The following is a 26088-nucleotide window of genomic DNA, read 5'->3' as shown; positions in this document are numbered from 1 at the left end:
TTCCACTGAAATTTTTTTTAAAGTTATTTGCAAAAACTATTGTAATAAAATATGTATATTTCATCCTTCTCCTGGAAATCACCTTGGGCTTCAGAAATACTACGTGGTGCTTAGAAAATCTGAACTGACATTTTTGAAATAAACTGGAAAGCTGGACACTATTAAATATAACGTTCCCACTATAGTGCTGTTTTCAGATTTCCCAGAATATGATTCAACACTTCAAAGCAACAGGTGTAATTTTCTGAGGAGGAGGCTCCACATGAAGTAGAAAGAAAAGATCAGCATATTTCCCACTTTGACAGCTGGCAGACCACTGGTTGCTCTGTGAAATACAGCTAGCCTGCCAGTGAAATGGTCTAGCATTGAACAAAGGAGTTATATACCACAATAATTGAAGTCTGTAATAGTAAGGACAGCAACCACTCTCATTTTTTTTAACTTGTTCCTTTCAAAAACCAAACTTTACCAAACTTACCAAAACATTACCAAATTTACCACACTTTTAAATAATTGAATTTGACAACCCTCTCTCTCTCTCTCTCTATATATATATATATATATATATATATATATGTATATATTCAGTTATATTCAGTTAGAGAGCTTTTGCTGAAAACTAGAACTGTAGATTCACTGGAAAGCAAAGGTATTCATGGCACCTTGGACAATCACCTTCTAAAATAATGTCTTAGCTTCAGGTCCAAGCCTTTCACTGCACCTGACTCAGACTTGAGACTCCAACCAGTGTGTCCCCTCATGAAAGTAAATGCCCTGCTTTGGCAAGATAATGATACTTACAGCATGTACTGTATATATATAAGGATACTTACAGCATTTACTTTTCCTTCATGGAATATATATAGTTGACTCTTCCTACAGTCAGATAGAGAACTTCCTGTACTATTTGTTCTAATGTGCATAACTTTAACAAAGGGTTGTAAGTAATGGTGGAGACAGGTGATTTACTAAATGTAAGCACATTCATCTTCTCTGCTAAATGATGGAAATTTGAATGAACAATTAATGAACACTTTCCATAAATGGCAAACCAAAAAAAAAAAAAAAAAAAGCTCCTTGATAATATTCTAAATGAAAGCTAAGATTGGTTTGAATAATTATATTTTTGAATTATATATTTTATATATATTTTTTATTATTTTTGAAACTATAGGTTACCTGATATTATATCAGTTGTTTGAGTAGAAGAGCTGCCAGTTTAGTGGACTCTGAACACTACTTCTCCTGGGAAGAGTGGCTAGTATTTTAAGTATGTCTGGCTGTTCTTCATTTTGTATGTAATATCGTAAGCTTCTATAACATGAAACCTTTTAAAAGGTGATTTACAGAAGGATTAGTATAAGATGTATAGTGCATGCATGATTAAATTTGATCATATTAAAAAAAAAATTGGTATCTTCTGAAGATAAAGAATGATCCTTAATGTAGGTAACAGCAATTTCCTATCAGTCAAAAGTACTTCTAATATAGAGACGTGTTTAAAAGCTTCTAGAAAGTACAGTTAAAAGAAATCCCTAAATATCTACATGACTCCTTCCCTGCTGAGTCCAATACAATAGAGACTTCATGAGCGGAACTTGGCTTTTAATGATATTAGGTCAGTACAGAATTTTTAAAAAATGAGGAATTATAAATTCTGAAAATAAAAGTTTTAACCTGACAACTTTGATAGATTCATTACACCTAGCCCTTTAAATATTGAACTTAGACTGTAAAAATATCACTTCTTATTGATCATATGGTTATTAAAGTCAGTCAAATGCTCAATTCATATGTCAAACACTTGTAATATTTCCTGTAAATATTAGAACAAAAGAGGATGGAGATAATATCGTTGTGTTCTGTTGCCTTAGATTTATTCAGCTTTTTATCACAGAGAAATTACAAAACTGTCACCAAGAAATGCATTAAATATGTCAAGTATTTATCAAGACTAAATTCATTTGCAGCTGCATCATGTATAGTGTGCATATGTACATTAGCTCATGTATATGCAGGCAAGAATACATCTATCTATATATCTGAGAAGTGTGTAATATACCATGTGCTCTTGTCTCCTTTCAGTACATCTTTCTTCTTCCTGCCACATACTTTCAACCCCAAAAAGGTATGATCCAGTTGTCAGATCTCAAGGAAAATTAGAAAACTTAGCAAATCAACAGATATTAAGTGTTAAAGGTAGTACTTAAAGTAGCTTCAGTTTATATTGCTCCTAATGACTTTCAAGTTTGCTTACAAGGGAAGCCAGGGGTTAGATCTTGAGATCTCCCAGGCTCCCCCAAGATGCCTTTCCATAACCAAATGCTTTCATATGAGTAATCGAAAGAAACCTTTCGTCAACCACTGGGGAGTCTTTACAGCCTGGCTTCGATTGGAATCTGAATGCAGGCCTCTGAGCAGGAGGTGTTTGTAAGCATTTCTAATGGCATTTTGATGTACATGTACAAAATTGATGTCGGAAGGATCATTGTAAAGTCCCAAACAGTGGAATATTGAGGACATTTTCAGGTGGCAGTCAGATTCTGGCTGGGTGAGCCCAGTATATTTTCTCATGTCACAGTTGATTAGGTTCACAGGGAAGTGGAAAGAGTAAAAAATTCTCTTATTACTGCAGCAATGCCATATCAGCCTCTTTTCCTTTTGAATGCAACATTAGTTTTTGTCCAGAACTCTAACTGCTTTCTACAGTTTGGGGAATTGTAAAGCAGAAACAATTTTCCCAGCTAGGCTGACCTTCACAGTAATGAGAAATGACTGGAATTTCTCTCTATTTCTCTAACGTTTGGGGAGGGGGGTAAGAGGAATATGTTTGTTTTACCTGATATTATATTGTGGGTGTCTATTTGGCACTTTGAGCCTAATTTTTTTCCATTCAAGAGATTACATGGATTGCTGCACCATCTGACCTAGTAGACAGCCCTCAAGTGTTCAGAGAAACAACAGTAATGCACTTTAAACCTTTTGTTATCACAGCAATGATGGCATTTGGTTTCATCCATTAAATGATTTTTTTTTTTTCATGAGAATGGCTATTTTCATTTACTCTTCAGTGCTTTCTCAGGTGACGAGCAAAGATCTTGAGAAAATTTAAGATTCATTATAAAGGGCCCCATATAAGATGGGAAGGGGGGGGTGGGGGGGTGGGCTCAAGGTGGACATACATCTCCAGGGTGTTACTTCTGAGGCTAATGCTACAGTTCTACAAACCTGACCATCTCTTGGGGATAAGAATAGAAAATTCTACATTTATGTGCAAAACAAATACAAGTTATGACCAAAGAGCCTTTGAGAGCAGCACACATTGCTAGAAATTTGAATTGTTTCCTTGCTCTTTGCAGACACTTGAGTAAACCTGTTTTCCTATGAAATTTGAGGCCTCTGACATTGCTAGGTCTGTCCTGCAAATGCCAAAGCAGCATTGCAGATATGTTGATATATCTGAGGTAGGTTTCATGAAGCATGATTCATTGCAAGGAAGAGCAAAGGCACTTTAAGAACATGTTAAAAGCAAGAAGTTGCCCAAGGAAATATTCAGGACCGCAGGCATACTTATAAAGTGATAAATCCTGTTTTGGCACATCTTCACTGTGGCAGTGGCATGAAATAGGTGGGCTCAGGTAGAAGCATACTCCTGATTACAGTGTAGATTTACTTGCCATTTAACATCTGTGATAGTAAAATACAGAGAAGTTCCTGGAAATGGGCACGAGTAAAAATATTTTAAATCAAAGTTGAATTGCATCAGATCTCTGACTGAAAATTGCAACTGAAAGCTGAGTGGTAGTTTCAGGGAATTCTCAAGTGTCAAGTGTTCTTTAATTTTTGCTTCATTATGACTAGAACAGGCTATTGAAAATGTCAAATATGGAGGAGACTGGTTTATTTGCTGTTTTTACTGTGAATAAATAAAAGGTCTCACAATATTTTTAGGAGAAGAATGTTGCATAATACCTTGTTAACATTCAACAGTTGGACTGCATGCCCTCTTTTTAACTGCATCTGAAAAGCCTAAAGAAGTGAGTTGAAGTTACACTGAGTGTAGTTACATTTTCCTAGTTAGTACTTCCATATTATTGCCATGATGTTTGAACATTGCTTTCTGTGTTTATAGCCCACAGCATGGGTAGCAGAGCTGAAGGATATTAAATTCTGTGATGTTACTGTAACCCATAGAATGCTATACCTCATTCAGTGTAATTTGTGTGTCCACAGGAGCCCTTACTTGAGTTTTTTTGAAGTCTGTAACATTGATGACATGCTATAATGTCACCAATGTTACAGACTTCAAAAAAACTTGACAGCTGACTTTCTTCTGTCTGCTCCCCCACTCAGAAATATCCATATGTCTGCAGCTCATTGATTGTGAACAGGAACAAGGGGAAAAATGCTTGAAATTGTATGTAACTTCTCCTTTGTATTGTAATAGGCATTATGGGAGGGTTAATTTATATTTCTATGTTTCTAATTATATGCTAGACTTTAATTCTCACCTTTGTCTTCTGCTCTTTTAAGTCAGATGTTTCCTGAAGCCCTCAGCAGCTTGCTTTGTGCACTTTCTGCTTGTATTCCCTTTACTGTATACGTGATTACCATGAGTGAAAAAGATTAGGATTTATGTGGCCTCTAAAATGATCAGAAATCAACTAAAGTGAAAACTGTGTGGATCAGGACAGATCTGTTGGCTCTTCCTCTCTAGAAAAGAATAACACAGAGAAGGGAGCTGCAAAAAAGAACGAAGACTGCCCTTGCACTTGAATCTAATCCTTTTCAAGAAACCCTCATTCTCAGTCTTCATATAGTGCTGGCCAAGTGTCAGATCCCAGGAAAGTTATAATTTGGCAGAATGAGTGGGTTAGACAGTGTTGTGATAGAGAAAAGCAGCAAAACACTGCTTGATAAAATAATGTCTTTGCTTAAAATAGTTACAGAAATAGATTGATGATCTGAAACTACTCTTTTTTTTTAGTATAGTTAGCAGTGTCTTTCTTTGTTCACTATTGGTATTGTCCTCATGTTTGGTTCATACTTTATAGCTAACTTATATGGAGACTTCATGAAAAGACAGCATGTTAATTGATGGATGTTCAATGCTGATCAGTATTCACTGCAAAGAAATTACTAACATATGGTCTTCTGATTTCTATTGAGAGCATTAGTCAGTTTTTTGTCTAGGCCTCAGAACCTAGACTAACCCTAAGACGAATCCTGACCTCATGCCAGTGAAAATCAAGATGATCCATATCAGTATGGATGCACTGTAAGCAAGACTGAACAGAGTGACTTTGAATTTGGGGATATTTGTCTTAGCACAACTAAAACTCTGACTGTGACTTGTCTACTCCCTGAACGTCCCTTGAAAGTCCTGTTAACAGCTGGTGCTTTCAGTGCTGCACTTGTTCTGAGCTTTGCCTGCCTGGATATATGAAGAATTCCCTCATGCAGTCAGGCAGGATCTGATCATAGAAACACAAAAGCATTACCCTGATTCCATGACTGGTAAATCAGCATCTGGTATTGGTGGTTCTTAGTGAGAGAGGCACTCCCTCAAGCATCTCTTATTTGACTAGTGTAGAAAAGTATTAAATTTGGTGTGCAAGACAAGATATACTCCAGCTTTAAAAATAACAGCAATGTCTCTCCATCAGGTAATTTGGGACTTGGATTATATACTTGGCAATTTTATGTTTGTTTTTTCTCTTCGTGGTAGCAGTAACAAATCACTGGCTTAAGAACACATCCAAATAAGAATAAAAACGTTTCCTGATATCTCTCACCAGTGTTATTTGTATTACCAAAGAACATTGTTACTTCTGTGTACAACAGGATATATATGTGAAAACTGGCCAGTCAGTCTTAAAGCAGAGGACTAATTTAATTATGATGACAGGGAAAGAAACAAAATTGTCTAAGATGTCTGAAAAGATGCCTACAGCTGCTAGGCTAAGTTTCAATGACATCATCAGCTTTGGGTGATCTTCAAACTGTGGAAACTTAAGGGTATGCTGCTGCAATGAGAAAGAAAGTGTAATATGTGAATGAAGGATCCCAGATACGTAAATGGAACACAGATACTGTGGATGTCCTGTCTGCTGCTGGCAAGTAGAAGTTGAGTCTCACCCTGCTGAAAAATGGGATGAGGGATATCATGTCCCACAGCCCCATGTGCTGAGTGAGTCTTCATGCTTTGCATGACTGTTAGGAACTCATTCACATTCCTAAAATTCTCAGAGGCTGCAGAGACAGCTAGGGAAAATAAAAGCAGTATATAAATATAGGAAAAATAAAAGTGATAAATAAATATTGGAAACAGTGTTCATTCCTGGCTCTGGGCTGCAGGAAGCAGCTGAATGCCTCTGAAAGCTGTGGAGAGGCGGGACACTGTTCTCTGCGCTACATCTCTACAGGGAACCTCAGCCTAACCTTTAGTGTGTGATCTCCTAAATGCAAATGATGTTCATTGCAGTTATTTTAAGATTTTTCTCTCACTCCTACTGCCAGACAGAAATAATGGCAGAGGATTAGAACAAGCACACACTGCATAGAGGTATCCAGGAGTCTGTGCCATAAATGTATGGTGCGAGCTTGCATCTCTGTTGTGACCTCTCAAGCAGTATCTGCCTGTGGAACTGAACCCTACCCCTCTACCTTTTATTAAGAAGGTCATTTTTTCAGCCTATTTCCTCCATCCCAGGACACAAAGTACATGCTCATACTGGGCCTTCCTGCCATACCAGTATTTCTGCTTGATTTTTCTTTGGGAAGTGTCCAGCCACCAAGCCTGGGCAGCAGAAGGATAGCCTTTCTGGAAAACAGCAGGCTACTGGTCAGCTGAAATGGAGGACGGTAGGATTTGTAGGTTGGGAAGAAAAAGAGTAATGTGGAAATCGTGTGGCAGCATTACCTGTTTCTATTCATCAACAATCAGGCTTGCTCTCAGACCCATGCTTCTTCTTGCAGTGTTCTGAGATTTCTGAAGCTCTAATGGTGCTCTTAGCATTTACTCCATTTCTAGCTGGCTAGGAGATGCTTCTTTTTACTGGATTTTCCATTCAGTCACTAAATTAACATTTTTAATAAACCAGTCATTCCTTTTCACCAATACAGAGAATACTGAGTACAAAAATTCATTAAATAAATCTATTTAGTGTGAATTATGGTCACAATTCTTCTTACATAAGTATGCCTAATGAATAACTGTGAAAAACACCAAGGAAAAGACAGTTTTAAAAACTAGACTTTCAAAGAAATGTTTCCTTACCCAGGTTGGACTTAGCCTCAGTCATTCGGCATGTCAGCTCAGTAATTTTGCTCATGTTTCATCATATCATGCTGTGCTTTACTGGGGTGTGGGAACCAAATCACAGTGCTCAGCAGTCATAGAATCATCCACTTGATCTTAGCCAAAAGGCCGAGAAGCATCATAGTGGGTGTTTGCTGTGGCCATCTTAGAGCTGTTCACAGCTCCAACTACTCCTGCAAAACAAAAATGTCACAGATGAAGAAGATACAGAGTAGGAATGAGTATGAGGAAATGATCTAGAAACATGAAGACCACAGTCCACTGTCCTGAAAAAAGCACTAGCATAGTCTGTAAAATTTCCATTCCAAAATACATTGCACTCTTAGCAGACTAGTGAGACAAAGGAATTATGATTATCTCCCCATTACAGATGGAGAAATGAGTTAGTAAAAGCTTGACAAGCTTGTCCAAGGTCACTCAGGGAGTCTGACAGGAACAAGTCTAGAACCTAGATTTTCTGAGTTTGAAAAGAAGGATCAGTCTCTAAGAAACAGTGTCCTAAGCTATGTTTCTTAATAAAAGAATTTTGTATTAAAATGTTACAGAAGTAAAAATGCAATTTCTTTACCTTTCAGTTTGATTAATGGACTCTTCACAACATAACAATAAAGCATGTTCCTTTTATAATATAGAGTATTTGTATCATTTCCTTCAGAAAGTAATGATGGAAAAAAAATCCACTTTGATTAATTGCAGATGGATTTAGGTTTAGTTTGGCTTGGTCTGTGTTTTCTGTCTTGGGTTGTTTGTTGTATTTTATTTTTTTTTTACCAATAACTCATAGATATCAAATAGACATTTTTTTAAGTGCTGGCATTTGGCACAGTGGTGAGCCAACTAGCAAGGGACCACCCTTCACAGATAATATAATAGTAGAACAAATTGAGTTTCCAGACCTTAATCTTCTTAAGAAAAGCTGAAACCAGAGAGGAAAACTTCCACAGTGTTCCTCATTTGGTTCACTCTATTTGATTGCTGGTCAGCACATGAACCCTATTTTAGAAGTGATGTGATTTCTATCTAAAATAAGTTGTTTACAATGTTCTATGGGCTATTACTGTTTGAATGCTGGTTTCCAAAGTTCTTGAAAGAAGTATACATTAAAGCAACATTCAGAAGATTGTAGGATTGTTTTGTATTCTCTCTGAAATAGAATGTGATTTCATCTGCATCAGGCTGATTTACACGGAGTAATTTTGTTGTTTTGCTTTTGAGAATTTATGAACTCCCAGAGATATTACTGACCCCTGCTTAAAAATTTTGCCATGAGAAGATACACCAATAATAGTCCTATTGTTAGTAATGACCATAATGAGTATAAATTCAGCTGTTCTTTTTAGGAGATGAAATATTTTCTTTACTCTTTTAAGGCATAAATAGAGCTTTAAAAGCAAAGATGTGGGCTATCTGAATTTTCTGAGTTCTCTTCCAGTGTAATATGTAAGTGTGTGACAGCTGCTGAAAGATTTTCAGCCAGTCAGGGACGCTAAGAGAAGAGCAACCCCTAAGGAATAGCGTAAAGATTTTTAATTATTGTGTCAGAGTTTTACTTGCTCATCTGTTAGGAAAAAAAAAGGCCAACTTGTAACTTTTCCCTGATAAAATGGACTGCATTTGAGACTGAGCTTTCATTGTCCATGGGAAATTAGCACATGATTAGAGTGTAACATAATGAAGGAAGTCTGCATATGTGCTCATAGACTGGTCACCTGTTCCTGAAGAGAAGAGCTGTAAGGCCCTGACTCCTTCTGCTTTAAATGCAGACATACTTACACTGACTTTTAACCTAATGATCACTGGAATCAAACATGTTGTATAGGAACTAGGGTTTGCTGTAGAATCAAGGTTCAGGTGTGTGCCCTTTCTCTCTCCTTGAATCTAAACGCACCCACAGCCAGGCAGTGAGACTCAGTGTAGTCAAAAATGGGGGGAACTGCAAAATTCCCTTTGTGATGGGTCCAAATACAATGTGTACAACTCTTGTACATGCCAACCAAGTGAGGCATTTAAACGTGTGCCTAGTTCCCCCCGTGGCCCATGGAAAAAATGTTAGGAAGACAGCCCAGAAAAGGAACTTGCCTTGTGAGCTCTGAATTACACCCCAGAGCATCTGTTTCTCTTTCCAGCCATAGAGACAATGAAAGGAGTCCAGCTTCGTAACAGTGTCTGAAAGTAGATATTAAGGGCACTCCCTGCAAAGACAGAAAAAGTCAAAGTGTGACTGCAGTGTGGGCTAGCCGTATTCCCACACAGGCCATTTTTATAGCTGTGTGACAGAATGCGGGCTTTAGAGGATCGTTACTGCAAGCTACTTTCTCCTGTAAAGTATATCAGAATAGTTGTGACACTATTTTGTAAAACTAAAATGAACACTAGTCAAAAAGACTGCTTGTTTCTAAGATCATCACATATAGATTAAAGCCTCATCTCTTATGCAGTGACTTATGTATGCCGATCATCTTTTCTCCTATGTCTTGTACACAGCGGGTTTGGCATATAGGCTTCATGAAAAGCAGAAAGATAACAGAAACACATAAGTGCTTTGATTTACCTATAGTCTTCTGCCTTTTATTCCTAATCTAGAATTTTATGATGTCTTGTATGTTGTGTCTGATTTCAAATAATTATTTTGATAGTCTTTCTTGTGATTGCTTTTCTTTTGTTTTAGCTTTCTTGTGCTGGTATGCTAGAATTATTTTTTTTATTAGATCAGTAATGTTTTGCTTCTTTAAATACAATTCAAAGACCAGTAATTTTCTTTTTCTTTGTGAGATTAATCTCTTTATACATTATTTAAAAAACTTGTGTCCTACTTTGGTAACAGCAGCATTCCAAAATGTGCTTGTTTTTCCTTCAATATAGCATATCACCTATATTAGAAGACAATCTGTATTAGGCTGTTATCTGATAGTTAAAAATTATAGAACAATCCTTCATTTTGTATATTTTCTACTGCACATTTCTTATATACACATGCACTCAGAGTCATGGACTTACAGGTCTCAGTCCTAAAGGCATCCAATTCAACTGTGATTGCTTTTTAGTTTCTTAGTTACATCCTTTTTTCTCAAATTTTCTTTTATGTCTGCTGTCTTTTGTAATTTGGCTTCAAGGATACTTGTGATACAAGTTTGGCAAATATGTTCCATGTAAGGGCCTTGTGGAGCTACTTTCCTCTTACTGCTGCTTGATTGTTCTTCAATACTGTAATTTAATTATTTTTTCATTTATTTTTACTTTTAAGCTTCTGGATTTATAGTGTTAGGACTTGATCCTTCCCTTGCTTACACAGATGTAAGCAAAGAGTAGGCACCCAAATGCATTTTTTTTTTTCCAAATATACTCCCTTTTGCAAAACAGAGTAGTCCAGGTATAATCAGGTTGCACGCATTTATCCCAGTGCCTTTATTACTTCATATCCAATTCTAAACACTTGCAAAGAATCAAACATAAATCTCAGCTGCATGAGGAGAATCTGAACTGGAGATTCCCCACTAACATCATCTGTTCAGTTCTCCTGAGTAGAACACTGCCTGCAATTTGGGTTCTGGCTACTTGACTTTGAACATTCAAAGGCACCCAGTACTCAAACTGCTCCATGGAATAACATGTAGTATCCAATTCAGACTTCTTTCCCCAGCAAAGAAGTATCTACCCAGGAATCACAAATATGCATAGAACACAAATTAGGCCAATAACATGGTGACATGAGGAGCTCACTGCCACCTGGGCACAGGTGGAAGTAAGGCCATCTGTGCCCCAGCAGTGGCAGATGAGAGAGAGGACAAGATGTCCTGGTGCTGCCCACCTTACCAGCTACCTTTTCCACAACAGCCACTTGCGTAGTGAGTGGATGAGATCCTGCATCCGTGACAGTTTAGCTTTGTCTCCCAGCAAGTACCAATCATAAATAAGGGGCCCATAAGTCTCTGAAGTAGCTCTTCAAGTCAAGCTCTTGTGGCTTGACATACAATTTTTACCCCGATTTTATTACCCCTAACAGCTATATGATGAGGATCATTTATATAAGTGAGTCATCTTTTCTGCATAATAAGATAAAGTGAAGGTCTAGAGCTCAAGTAAGCATTATATGAGCTACTGTAACTCATTTTAAAATAGGGCTTGATAAAGTCAAGATACCACATGTGACATTTACTATGAGAGTGTGAATAAACAAAAAGACTGAAGGAATGGAAAAAATGCATCAGGGATTTCCCTAGCACTGCAATAGCAAGTTGAGTCACTGATTTATCCTTTGAAAAGTATCCAGAGCATTAATGGTAGAATTAGTGTTCTTCAAAGAAAATATATCTTTTCAGACAGCAACTTCAAAGACAAGACAAGGCTTTCATTTATACAGGGTGTTCTAATAATGTAAAGCAGCCAAGCTGAGGCAGTTAATCTATAAATAGCAGCAAATTCAGAAAAATGTAGGTCTGAAAGTAATGCCTCCTATTTATTTCCATGGAAATTACAACAGATAAGAAGAGCACAATAATACTATTTGGTAAACCAAATTCCCAGCTACTAAACACTACTTTTCAATGTTTTCACCACCAATACCTATGCATCCTATCCAGCAATGAACAAAAGCCTTCATGTTGTGCTTGTAAACATCTGCACCAGTAAGAGGTAACACACAGCTACTACTGCTGCCGTTGAAACACCACCCACTGCCTCTCAAAGCTCACATCCACTGTTTAGTCCCTGTAAACATTTAGCAAGTATCAGTGAATGTCAGTGAGGACAATTTTTTTCAGCCTGAAGGAATTCAATGATGCACCTTTGATTCATTCCTTGTCACACGCCATTTGGTCAGACTACCCCTCTGCTGCCATCTATCACACAGCAACATAATGAAACAGTATATTGGTAGGAATGTTCAGCCCCTATTGCCATACCACCAACATTCCCCTCTGATGTCATAAGCCAACATAATAAAATATGAGGCATTACTTTTGGTGCAGCCTTTGTATGTACTGTGTTTACCTGGATCTGACATTCATTAATTATGTAATGTCAGTTTTTACATAAAAATAGCCCCTTATAGTAATTTTTATTGTTTCTGTGCTTCTTAGTTAAAGACCTGTGTCTTACATATAGCTTTGACAATCATTCATTTTACTTTTGTTTATTAACTTCTGTTCCTCAGAAAAAAATTTTGGCCACTATTAATATTTCCTGTAAGTATATTATGGCAGTGGCTAAAGTGCCCAATGTACACAAATATTTGCATAACTCTGCAAGTAGTGTGCAGCAAAGAGGAAGAAATATCCTGCTTCCAGTTTGGCCCTGAAATGAGGAGATTGGTTTTAATTTGCTTCTTGCCTTACTTCAGTACACATGCATATGTAATCCAGTCCTAATGGACTTTCATGTGTATTATCTAAACAGAAAACAAATAAACAAGATGAAACAAAGGCAGGTTTTTTTATTCTCATTTTTCAGACAGGAAATTAAAGACAGGAAAATATACGGAAGAATTGAACCCCTAGTGAGATTTCTAGGCCTCTGCCCAGAGACCCGAATCACAAGATTTCCTTCCTCCTCAAACATAATTATTACTATTTCCATCACATACATTTTGGAAAGTTTTTCATGTTCTCACATGAAATACTTATTTTCTAACGCTGAACTTTCCTTTTAAGCAAAATCAATGAAAAGCTATTGTTGCTTTTACAAATGCCAGAGAGAATTATTACCATCATGGGCAAAAAGTAAAAAAGATATTTTCACCCTCAGTAGATTGAATTACTGAGAAATAACCTTATAATTTCTGTATAAAACACCCTGTTTTAACACTGTTTTTAATATCCCTAAAGTTTTAGATTTATTTTTTGTGAGCCAGTATCAGAGAGCTAAATTCTGCCATGCTGTAAGTTGGTGCAATTACGGTGACCTCCAAGGGACTCCGTCTGTTACACTGATGACTCTCAAGAGGTGCACTATTTTTGGATGAATATTAGTTGGGAAGAAGGAGACAGAGGTCTGATTTCTCTAACACTTGTTGAAATAGCCACAGTAATTTTCTTGACATCAAAGGATTTTGGACTTATAAGTGTATACCAGGTAAAACTGCTTTAAATTAGGTATTTGTCAGACCACTGGGATTCAGTTGTAGAAATGCAAGGGAACCCTTGAGTGGTATCGAACTTGCCAAACAGACCCTTGTTCCTCGCCCCTTGCATATCTCAGATCAGTAGTGAGAAAGAAAATTCCCTCTCAGTACTCTCATGTGATTCTCATCTACTTCCAAAACAACTAGCTCCTGGAATCATTCAAAAGCAACAATTTCTGGTTTGATTTAGATAGTTCAACTTGTCTGCCTCCTCTAGCTGACAGATGTCCACCAGGTCTTCTGCAAGTCAGAGTCCTTGTCTATCTCTGAACTGAAGCTAAGAGGACTGCGACCTGCCTTCTGAGTGCTGTTGCTGAAAGGGGGAACAATTCAGTGCAGAATGACTGCACCCTCCTTTTGTGATCAAGTAATATTTTCATAAAACTTGGTCCATCTCTTTTCTATTTGTTGTCTCCTGTTGTGATGACAAACCAGACAAGTGTCCTGCAGTTCGCTTTTTTTTCATGCTAAATCCTTATAATAATTGGCCTGATGTTGCATGTACAAGATATATGAACATTAGGTGTAGTGAGAGAGTCCCATCTTAATTGCAGTCAGACTGGGCTTACCACAGGTTCTGCCCTCTTTGAGACATGTTAGTAGAGCTATATTTTCCAACTGGATTGCCTACAAAATAAGTTTTGATCTTTTGATCAAAATCAGTTTACCTCTTCTACCAACAGGATTGCCAGTGGCACCTGCCTGTATCAGTGCCTGCAAAAGATCCTCAGACTCTGCTCTTTCCAAATAAATATTTTGGCAAATAGTTGAGAACACAAGTGTGTTCCTAATGTGCCAGAAATGGGGGAGATTGGGAAAAAGGCAGGTTAAGATTATTTATTTGAAGTTAAGTATTTCCACTCAATCATAAAACATCCATCTGTGAGGGTCATCTATCTTACATTTCCTTTCAAGTCATTTTGGTCTAAACTAAATGTTTTATGTGACCTACAGTTTATTTCTTTTCCATTATTATTTTCATTCCAGATCCGCCTGAGCTGAGTTTCATTATTGTTTTGGGCTTTTATTTATTTCTTTCTTTATTTGCAGGGGCCAGTAGGGTGTTTGGAGGGAATTTTTGAGTCTGCAAATAGAAAAACCTATTACATCCACACCTCTAGAAATATACATGTTATGACTTACTACTTCAGTAGTCTCTGTAGTTTACAATGGCCTGAATGCCAAAAACTAGAAGGAAAAAAAATCAGATCTCTTGTGCAAATATTTTATTTAAATAAAATATCAGTTTAATTAACTAACACCAGAATTTCATGTTCAAGTGTTTTTTATTTTAAATTTAATTCTCCTCCGTCAGCAGATTTCTAGCTTATAAGAATTAAAAGGGATGATTCTGATAGTAGTTATCTCTGCTTTATACAACTGGAACTCTACTGACCTCATTAAATTTACACCAGCTTCATATCAACACAGAGAGAATTCAGCATCAGACCAAGAACATAGAAGTTGCGTTATTTTTAGTACAAAAAAAACCCAACACCACCCTTGTTTTGTAAAGCACAAGAAATGCTACAGGGCCCATAAATATTTTGTGAATCTAGTCTACAGGTAAAAGTAGGAAATACTTAGAACATGAAGAAATTCATCTGTCATCTGTCTGTCTATTGACAGTGCCTTATGGAAGAACAAGATTCTAGGTACAATAAGGCAATAATGAATTTAATGAAAAAGCTACAGACATTCTGATTGAAAGCTGAGCTGCTGCTGAAAAAGATGCTACATATTTTTGCCCATATAGCAGAATTCCTTGTCTATGAGTAGATTTCCATTGATAATAAATTTGGAGGAAATTATTCATTGTAAATGACAATTAGGCTTTCCCCAGGTTATGCATTCAGCCAGCAGCAGATACTGAATAATAACACAGGCATTTTTTTCTGACATTCATTCTCTATACAAAAAAAGGATGATAGGAGCTAAATCTTGACATGGCTTTTGTTTAATATGCAGTACTATCAGCATAGGAGAAAATTAATATTTACATGTGACTTCGTGTAATCACATGTGTAATACAGGTGATGTTGCATCCCCTCTTTCTCTGTGAATCAGACAGATCACTGTCTCAAGAACATACATACGCTCTTGGCATTACTCAGGATTGTATTAGGACTAGCATACAGTCTAACTTCAAGCAGTCATTGCAGGATCTCGGGCTTAGATTTTAACCAATTTGGAATTGATCCTTGCAGCAAAAAAAAAAAAAAAAAAAAAGCTCCATTTATACTTGCAGTCATCACTCACATTCAGCTACTAGCAGTTCTTCTGTTACCTCAAGCAATATGGGGCTATGCTTTTGTTATAAGAGGATCTCAGTTTCATATACCCTCTTGCCATCAATTTATAGTGCCTAGCACCATAGCAATTACAAAGACCTTAGAAACAATACATTGCTAGCCTATATGTTTTTAATTATATTTCCAAGTTTCATTTGCTGTTGGCAACTTGACGTTATTTTGATTTTCCTGAGATGAAATATATGAGTTTCAAATACAGCTTTGAAATTGATTAGGAATTAATATGGCAGCATTACAAATGCAGTATATTTAGTGCTGCTTTTGCAGCTCTGTGTGAACTCCCATATGGAAGTACTATTGCGACCAGGTCCAGAGTGACTTGAACAAAGTGGCTGAGGCTGGAGATAAGAGGTCAGAGAAAAGGAATGAAATAAGTGAAAGCAGAGAGAAAACTGTATTCTGTGAAAGAACCCCACCCACTTTGGAAAAAAAAAAAAAAGAGAGAGAAAATTAAAAAAAGCAACCAAGCAACAAAAAAATACTGGAGTTCTAGAAAGGTGAAACATAGCTGCAAAATAAAAAAATAATAATAATTTTTTTAAAAAAATTAAAGCTTTAAGTAAGGGCAATGAGTTTTTTTAAAATAACTGATAAATGAGCTCTCTGCACCTCTCAGAAGAGCGTTCCCCAAATTAAACCTGGAATCAGCCAATTGTCACCAGCACAGCCCAGCCCCTCTTTGCTCCTTAGGCAGGACATATAGCTCATGTGGGGAGTCGGGTTCTCTCTGCCACCAAATCAGGTGGAAGTGCCAGGGAAGGAATGTGGAAATGTTTCAAATACGACTGCATTACACTATTAACCCTTCTGCCTTTCTTATTCTTTAGGAGATATACTGAAGGCACAATTTTTGTCATGATAAATATGCAGGTGTTACCCAAGTCTGTGTAGCTTTTTGTGCAGAGAAGGACTATCTGTGAAAAAGAGAATAATGTGTGTATGTATGTAGAAGATAATTTTTTAAGTCCTGTATTCTGTCCTCTGACAGCTGGTGGCTTCTTATAGTTACAGTCAAATTAAGCCTTTCAGAGGTGAATGTGGTTGCAGGCTGCTGCCAGCTGAGATGCAGTATGCCCACATAGTGGCAGGAGAAGGAGATCATAGAATCATAGAATGACCACAACATCAGAAATGTTCCTTGCTCTGTCTTAAGGAAAGGAGCAGCAGAGATTATCCCCAATGACACAGAGACAACAAAGAGTTGAACAAAGTCCCATTCCTCATCCATTACTGGACACTCAAAACTGTTAATGAAGTACTAAAGGCAGGAAGAGAAATGTTAACAGTGGCCTACTTAGGGAACTCTCATTATCCATTTTTTCATACTCACTCCCCTCACACAGTCTTTCAATCAGGTTGCTTGTTTTTCACTGCTATCACTCACTCCTTACATGAACTTTATTAAAGCTGTGATTTTGACTTCAGTGTTTCCAAATGAAGCAATTGTTTCAAGTTTGTTCATGCTTCTCAAATCTCATTTTGTATGCAGAGATTTCTGCAAAAGTCAAGCATCTAATTAAAAATCTGTTTCTCAGCTGACTTGGTAGCTCAAACACTCTCCATGCAAACACTGAAAATAGATGACTTCTCAAACACATGGCACTAATTATGGTGTTTAAGTCATTTTAATTTTAGGTGAACTGAAGATACTGCAGAGCATTAAATCTTTCCCACTTTCTAGATACCTGAATTCAGAATCAAATCTGGATTTTGAACTGACCTCTATCTTTGCCATTCATCTTTCCTCTGTACTCAGAAGTCATCTACACTATTTTGAATCAAATCGATGTGCCTCTTAAGGCCAAGCTGGAGGCTGAAAGCAGCAAAAAGAAAAATATGCCACATAGTTCCACTTGGAGATCTGACTGTGTCCATATTCAAGTCAATGAGACTTCAGTGCAAGCACTTGGCTTACATAGTAGCAGATCTTTTCAGTGATGCTATTGCATTGTAAATAAATGAAAAAATCCAGACATATTTCCAGCTTCAAAAATGAGATCAGCTGGCATATAGCTTTTAAAAAATCTGTTAGGTGTACTCTGTCAAAAATGTGCTCCTAAGTCTTAATTCTTTAGTGGACAGAAGAGAAAATCTTTACCTAATAGTCTGGATTTTAAAATGAATATTCAAATAAAACATTCAGGTCATGCATGATATGATTGCATACTGTACTGTAAAACTAGTCTTTCAAAAAGATTTTCTCAAATGCCTAATGTGAATTCTCGTACTTTCATGGTGTGACCTCACATGGTATTTTTTATATTTGTAGGTTAATTATCCTTTATATATGCAAGTGATCACATTTATGTGCACTTGTGCCATTCACACATTTAAATTAAAGGCAAATAAATATTTTAAATTAAAGAGATTAATTTAAGGTGTCTCATGATTGACATGCTTTCTACAGAAGCTAGATCATGAAGGCCCAAGTGCTGGGCTCTTATCTAAGAGGAGAAAAGGCAATTTCCTTTTGATAAGGGTTCATTTTTTAGCAGCAGGGGAGCCCTGAAGTAACCATTTCTGTTGTGGGGAAAGCATCTTACAGAATCCAGATAAATCATACTAAAATAGACCAACACAGGAATGGAGGAACTAATTAACATGAAATGAGCTGATTGGCAACCCCTTTCAGAAAGTTTAGGAGACGCTCTTTCCTTCCATGCTTGTCACGCACAAGAACATCTTGGAAAATTGAAGAACACAGATTTTTTTTCAATACTCTTCTGTCTCACCGATGCTATTTACAGATGTAGAATTTCATGAAGTCAGATGATATGAATTCCTTGTATCTACTGCATGTTTACATGATGTATAAAATACACAATTGTAGATGTTTCAAAGAGCTCTCAAACATAAAGGCAGCTAGCCATACTCAATGAAGATGACTGTTTAATTCAAATCTGGAACAGTGTGTGTCAGCTGATGCAGATCAGGAACATTCTGGTAGTAAACATAATAAATACAACGTCTTAGGAACTGGCAAAACTAGTGTGTGGGTAGTCTGCAGGTACTGACCAATTGCTAAAGGAGTTAATTAGCTGCTCTATGTAGTTACACATATTTATAATATTTCTAATATATTTGTTGCCTGTCTGTATATTCACTGTTATTTTTTTCCTTTCCTTTTTGTTGAAACAGACATGCTGGCACCTTCCATGTACCTTATCTCATGTGGCTAGACCCTAACAGGAACCTTTTCCTCTCATTTCCTTTACTCTCCTTTCTCTCCATCACTAATGGAGCAGAAATAAAACTGGCAATGTTGGTTTCCACTCACTCTTTGCCTCTGTCCTAATATCTTCTTCATTATTCACGTTGCCAGCAGTTTGGTCCTGAAATTCTGCTCTTAATTTGCTTTGCCATGGCTCTATTCTGCTTTGACTAGCAGTACCTTGTTTACAAGATACTGTGAGAAATTTTGTACATTGTCCTCTCTCCATGTCATATCAGGGTGTACATGAGTGCTGCGTGCTTCCCATCACCTCAGGTCGCGTCACTTTGCATTGAATCAAGTCATGTCGCATCAGTGATGCCGCTATCAGTACTTATTCCTGATAGAAAATTCAGCATAGATTTAGACAGCAAGTAGCTCAGCCACAATAAATGTATATAATGAGCACATTAAGTGTCTGTGAGAACCAGATATTTTAAGTGTCCCTGACAGTCAGTGCTTTCAGATATTCCAGTATTCCTGTCTCTACACTGCACATGAATATCTGATATATGTGCATATACTAAAATGTCTGTCTAAGCAACCTATTTAGAACTCTATCTGCAAGCACTTGCAAATATAGACCTGTGTGTTATTGGATGGGTCTGGTTACTGTAACTACATTGCATAGTATATAGGCTGTTCATATCCTAGCTCTGTAGAAATAACAGTTGTTGACAGATACATTTTTTTCATAATTTGGAATTTGCTTCAAACATTTGCCTGCTGGGGCCTATTTCCAATGAGTTATGCATGATTAGGCTCTATGACAGCCATTTTATTGGGCGTTTTGCCCTGTTGTTCATTTATAAAAGTTAAATGTTGTAATTATCCTATTACATAAACAAAACAGAATGCTGGGAGGTGGGGTGGTATCAAAAAATGAAAATAAGTCTGTAATCTGAAACATACAGTACTCTCAGAGCTTTGGACTGCAGTACCACAGTACACTTCTATATAAAATAGCTTCTTTTGTTTTATGTTACTTATTGATTCTTGCTTGCATTTCTTGGAATTTGCATGCTCGCAAGTTTCTTGAACATATGATTTATTTTTGCTTAAGACTCTAAGCATAAATTGACAGAGTACAGGCACCCCTAGTTGAAAATTTATCTTCAAAACTTTATATAATGTCTAAGTGGTTTTGTTATTGATTATTAATAGTTATTTCCCATTCACTTCTTGAAATCTAGGTTTTTTCCCAGGACTCTTTCCTGTGTCTTTTTTAAAAATTCCTTCAGGTCCAGGGAGCTATCAGTTGTTAGAAGGTATACACTCATATTTAAAACAATTAGGAATATAACCATCAATACTATACAATGAATTTACCAGCTGAGCAACTAGGGACATCCAGGGAAACTGTACTTTCTCATCAACTCATTTATGTTTAGAAACAGAGTATATGGACATCTTGGTTGGAATGCTCTGCTGCTATGCCTGCGAGGTGTTGAAGATATTTTCATGCTGCTGTTATTAGATAGAGTCTGCAGTTACTGGCAGGGGATGCCATGCTGGGTTAGCTCTGGCTAACAGCCAGTCACCCACCCAGCTGCTCATACATCAGTTGGATGTGGGGGAAAAATAACTTGAGTAGGCCCATGGGTCAGGATAAAGACTGGGAAGCTGCTCACCAATTACTGTAATGGACAAAGCAGACTCAACTTAGAATCATAGAATGGTTTGGTTTGGAAAGGACCTTTAAGATCACCTAGTTCCAATCCCCTGCTATAGGCAAGGACATCTCCCACTAGACCAGGCTGCTCAGAGCACCATCCAGCCTGCCTTGAGTGCTTCCAGGGAGTGGTCATCCTCAGCCTCTATAGGTAACCTGTTCCAGTGTGTCACCACCATGTCTGTAAAGATTTTCTTCCTGATATCTAGTCTAAATCTACCATCTTCCATTTTAAAACCATTCCCCCTCATTCTGTTGCTACATTCCCTTATATAAAGTCCGTCCCCAGCTTTCCTGTAGGCCCCCTTCAGGTACTGGATGGCTGCTATAAGGTCTCCTTGTAGTTTTCTCTTCTCTAGGCTGAAGTACTCCTCAGCCTGTCCTTTTAAGGGAAGTGCTCCAGCCCTCTTATCAACTTGTGGAAAATTAATTTAATATGAATGAAAGTGTACTTGGATTGTGAGAAATAAAAAGACAAGCACTAAAGCAACAACTTTCCTCCCTACCATGCCAGCCTCATCTCTGCTTCTTCATTCCTGCCTCCACCAGCCAGTGCTGCAAGGGTCAAGGGGCTCCTTACTCTGTACACTTTTCCCTGGTCTGACATGCTCCACAGGCTGCATCTGCCATCAAGAAATACCCGTTTGCTCCAATGTGGGATCCTCCCAGGACTGCAGGGTGGACAACTGCTCCATTCTCATAATCTAAACATGAAATTTACATAAATTATTAGTAAAGGATTCCTATAAAAGGAAATGCAATGCTAATAAAGATTTCATTTCTGTGTCCATTTTTCACATAGTCTGGATAGAAAAGAAAATCGTCATGTGTTTCTGATTGAAAGCCATTGGTAAATTTTTCCCAACTTCCAATGTTATTTAAATCATATGAGTTTGCTGTCCCTTGAAGAACACTGTTTTGAACAAATGCAGCTGATCTTATGTGAAGCTTTCTAGTGAAAGGATTTCCTGAAAATATAAGAAACTGATGATCTGTTTCATCAAACATAATTGCTTTTCTATACTAATTTCATTACTAATAGGTATCCAAAAATATGAGAGAATCCTTCCTGGAAAACACAGATACTTCTAGTAAAATGAAGCTATATTTGGTGTTACTCCAGACTATGTCCCTCTCTCCACTGTTACTGCATTCAGATAGAGTACCTTCACTGTTAGGCCCTCCAAGATATTCTTTAAAAAACCTACAAGATATTCTTTAGAAAATCTACAAGATATAACTTTATTCTTATACTAACACTACATAAAGTGACCTTATCTTTCAGGTTACAGTCCCATTTTTTCATGTAATGCTCTGGTATCCTGAAATGTTTCGGCTATTCATTTAATCAGTGAAATTTTTCTATATACATTTGCTGAATGACTGATATGGTAATGAGTAAAACTGTTTTTTTTGTTTTTTTTTTTATTGACAAACCTATGGAATGAAAATTCTGTAGAATAAGTATTTTAAAGAGATATGTAGAATTACTGCCTTGTCTATCGTATTCTATCTTGAATTCAACAATACATGAACAGTTGTTCAGTTTGATCAATATGCCTATCTGGCTTTGAAAAAAAAAGAGGGAAAAAACATTATTCTGGAAGAAAAAAGTAATTATATCTCTCAAGAAGGTGCTTGCTGCACTTATTCTATCATACTTTTCTAGAAATTGTGCCTAAAGACTATTTCTTAAGCTTAAAAAATCTCACATCACAGATCGCTTTTTGAATCTTTAAAGCAGTGCCTCTTTCACTTCCCCATCACTACACAGGGTAGTTTTATTCGTGTGAGTTCTGTTTCCTGCAGTAGAATGGCTCCTACTCTACACTGTTAGAGCAAGACAATTTTCCTGTCAAAGTTCTGCTTTGGAAAGTCAGAAAAATCTACTGATGCTACTCAGTTATTATAAGGTTCTTCCTCATAAAGTTTACTTCTCCAAATAATCATGTCATTATCTGAGGCATCCTTGAGAAAACTGGCCTATTGCTCTAAAGTCACTGTTAAGGTTGTTATTTTGTGTGGGAGCAGAAGCCTTTGCACTAGAATTGACAGCTCCAAAGATCACAGCATTCCAAACGAAATCATTATTTAAATACAGAAACAAAATAGATCCTCTTGTGGGATCTTTCATCTTTATATTTCTAATATTTCTAGTAGGAGTTCTCAGGGATCCAACCTGTACTGAGAAATCGAACAAATCTCTCAAGTCAGAGATTCTATATTTAAACTAAAAGCAAGATAAAATATGTCAGAAGTTACCTTGATGTCCATATGTAATGAAATGAGATGGATGTCTCCACGCCCAATTAGCACTTGATAGATGAGGGATCAACTTAATGGAATGTAACTTGCAGTCAACATCTTCCAAAACACTCAAAGAAAAATGTATCTTCTTTTTAATCAAACTTACAAATAGATAGGGATGTTTTTGTATGCATTTGGAAGACTCTTATCCTGTGAGTTGGCCCATTCACTGTGATTTTTCCTGGAACATAATACTACCCAGGGAATCTATGCATATCATAGCTTCTGCCATCATTTTTAATAAGTTGCTTATCTCTATGATGCAACTAAAAGCAATCCTGAGTGTCTCCAGGGTTTGCTGTAATTAAATTTTATTGTTGTATTTGAAAATGTACAGTTTTTGAAAAGTGGAAAAAAAAAAAGTGAAAAGGAGATTCTGGGAGGTGATAGTCTGATTTTTAAAAGGTTTTAACCCTTTGTAGTTTCCAGATTCACAAGTTTACTTATGCTCCCCAAATGATTTCCTACATGCAACTGAAGAGGGAAACTATGGCAACTGATGTATTTTATTAGCTGATGTCAGATAACCATGCAAAGATTATTTGTATTTACAAATGCTTTAGTATCATAGAAACAGAGATTTGAGAGTGTCAACTGAGACAGTGGAAGGCCTTTTCTGAATGTTGTACAGTCTGGTAGCTGCCCCTGTCTTCTCCAAATATTTACAGCTAGAAGGTGGTCACTCCAAGTCCCACTGCTGGTCACAAGGTGATATAGAGGACAGAATTTACCAGCTTCTAATTTGTAGAATAAATAAATGTTGGTTTTGAACAAGAAATAAACAGATGTATCTATTCTGCTATCTTTTAGGGGCTGTGCTCACCTGCATCTGGGCTTATACCTTGTACAGGCAATGGAATTGTCTGCACTCTATATTCAGAGACTGAACTTTTCCTCAATGGTTGTGCTTGTCTTTGCTTTTTTCCTTAGCTCCTCAAGACTCCTAATCAAGTAGTTTTTGCAGTTTCCCCCTTTGTACTTTATTCCTGCTTGGTTTTCTTGCCATGGGGTACAGCGGGCTGGTTTTGGAGATACATATAACAATTCCTTCCAAATCAAAACACTTTCTCCAACAATGTCATCTTTTCTGTCTAGCACTGCTACTAATCTTTATTTAGTTATTTACTTTACAATTTCTAGAGGGATTGGATGTGCCCAAGGCACCCCTTTAGGCAACACTTTATATCAAGGTTCCATTTATAAATACTTCATGAAGGGCTAATGAATGATTAATAGATGTTTTAATGTATGACCAATCAATTGTTGTAGATTTCGTAACATTCAACAGACAAGTAGGTTTCTTATAAGCATAGATTATAACCATATCTGACATCTTCTACTGATGAGCTTCTAAACATCAATAACATACACACTACTCATATCTGTAGCATGTTTAAAACATCTTCTAATCACTGGTTAAATTTTTATAACCTATTTTGAAGCAGAGCCTGTCTGTAGAGCCCATCTCTAACTGGGTCTGTGACTTTTCATTTCTATAGGATTGTAAATTTTCTTTTCATGTAAAGTCTTGGAACTTCTTTTAATTTGAGCTCAGATGTCAGGTTTTTTTTCTGAGTTAGCTTCTGCATTTTCACATCAGATAAAGGAAAAGTTCCCAGCATTTTTTTTATTATTTTTATTTTTTGGAAAATATGTTCATTTTTAGGAGAGGATAAGAAAATATAAAATTCAAAATGATCCAGTGAACAAGGCATCTCCCAAAGGACATTTCATTCTGACAGGGAAACACACCTTTCGCATGTTTGATAAACTTAAATGGTGATAGAAGTGTTCCTCCATGGGATTCCCATCACCTCCGAAGAATGAAGCCATGAGTGTGCTCTGTGCTTTATATGAAGCACCCAGGTAAACCAGACTGAACTGGGCATTACGACTCACTTCCTAAAAACTTAGTCAGTCTTAATCATTTGCAATTGACAAACAGCAATTTTCTTAGTATCTTTTCAACAGATTTTGCAATCCAAAATAGATATTCTTGAATTTGTAGTTTATTTCTATTGAACTTAATCACAGATTTGAGACTCGTGCTATGATTTACCTAGATGTAGAGATTAATTATATAAATTAAAAGGAGCTTCAGGTTTTCTACATATTGGAGATTTCAGTTAGTCTTTCTTCTAAATATCCCCAAGCAAATATCCCACTCCCATTCAAATAAAATGCTAATTTTTCATTGATTGCTTTTAACAGAAGGATTAAGCTGATATATCTGTGACATTAGAATGTAGAACCTAAAGAATTACAACAGGCAGAACTCAAAGAAAGAGAAAAAAATGTTTGCTTTTTTTTTTAAGAGATTTATTATTCAATTTTAACATGTAACTTCCTCCAGGTTGTTTTGAAACCACTCATTGTCAAAGAGACAAAGCCCTGATAAATAAGAACCCCTCAAAACTACTCAAACTCCTCGAGTAGACAGATTATTTTTCTATATGTAAGCACAATCGCCTTTATTTTGTTCAGTTAGTACTCTGCGTTTCTGTTTGTCAAGGATTTCTCCATGATCTTTTCTTTCTTTTTCCAGCTGGTTAACAATCCACTAGCAAGTCAAGCAGCAGCGGCTGCAGCAGCAGCAGCCATGGGCTCGATAGCAAGCTCCCAGGCCTTTGGCAATGCCCTCTCCAGTCTTCAGGGGGTCACAGGTCAACTCGTCACTAATGCACAAGGACAGGTGAGTAGAAGATGGAGGAAGCAGTGAATTCTGGTGGCAGACTGATCTTGGGACCAAAATGAGTTCCGTTTGTATGACAGCAATTTAAACGTGCACATATTGAAGGTAAATAAATATTGATTTGCCAGACAAGGAAAGAAATGGGAAGTCTGAGAAGTGGAAATAAGTTAGGTGCTGATAGAAACCCTTTTCAAGCTAGAAAAGGATTAGAGATTGTTTTATTTTGTTTTGTTTCAAATCCAACCTTTTGAAAACATCACAATAGTGCAACAGTACAGTATTTGAAAGCCCAGTAACCCTCAATATTCTCAATAAATGTACCAGACATCTTCTTCCACTTGTAGGTATAGAAACAGACAACAATATTAATATGATATTGTGCTATTAAGACAAGACTTTTTGTAAACTGTAGCATTTTGGTATTACTTCACTGAGAACCATTTCTCCAAAGATAT

General features: G+C 36.9%; 1 protein-coding gene across 1 annotated transcript in view; it reads left to right on the top strand.

Annotated features, from left to right (window-relative positions):
- The window catches only part of POU6F2 (POU class 6 homeobox 2), a 312241-nt gene that overhangs the window by 235199 nt on the left and 50954 nt on the right, over positions 1–26088 (top strand). Inside the window, exon 6 of the mRNA XM_065752741.1 lies at positions 25487–25633. Coding sequence (XP_065608813.1) covers positions 25487–25633 — 147 coding nt within the window. The remainder of the gene's footprint in view (positions 1–25486; positions 25634–26088) is intronic.

The sequence above is a fragment of the Cyrtonyx montezumae genome, unplaced genomic scaffold (genome assembly GCF_038088225.1).
Source record: "Cyrtonyx montezumae isolate F1298 unplaced genomic scaffold, pur_monq_1.0 scaffold_8, whole genome shotgun sequence".
NCBI lineage: Eukaryota > Metazoa > Chordata > Aves > Galliformes > Odontophoridae > Cyrtonyx > Cyrtonyx montezumae.
This window is presented reverse-complemented; position numbering and strand designations above follow the sequence as displayed.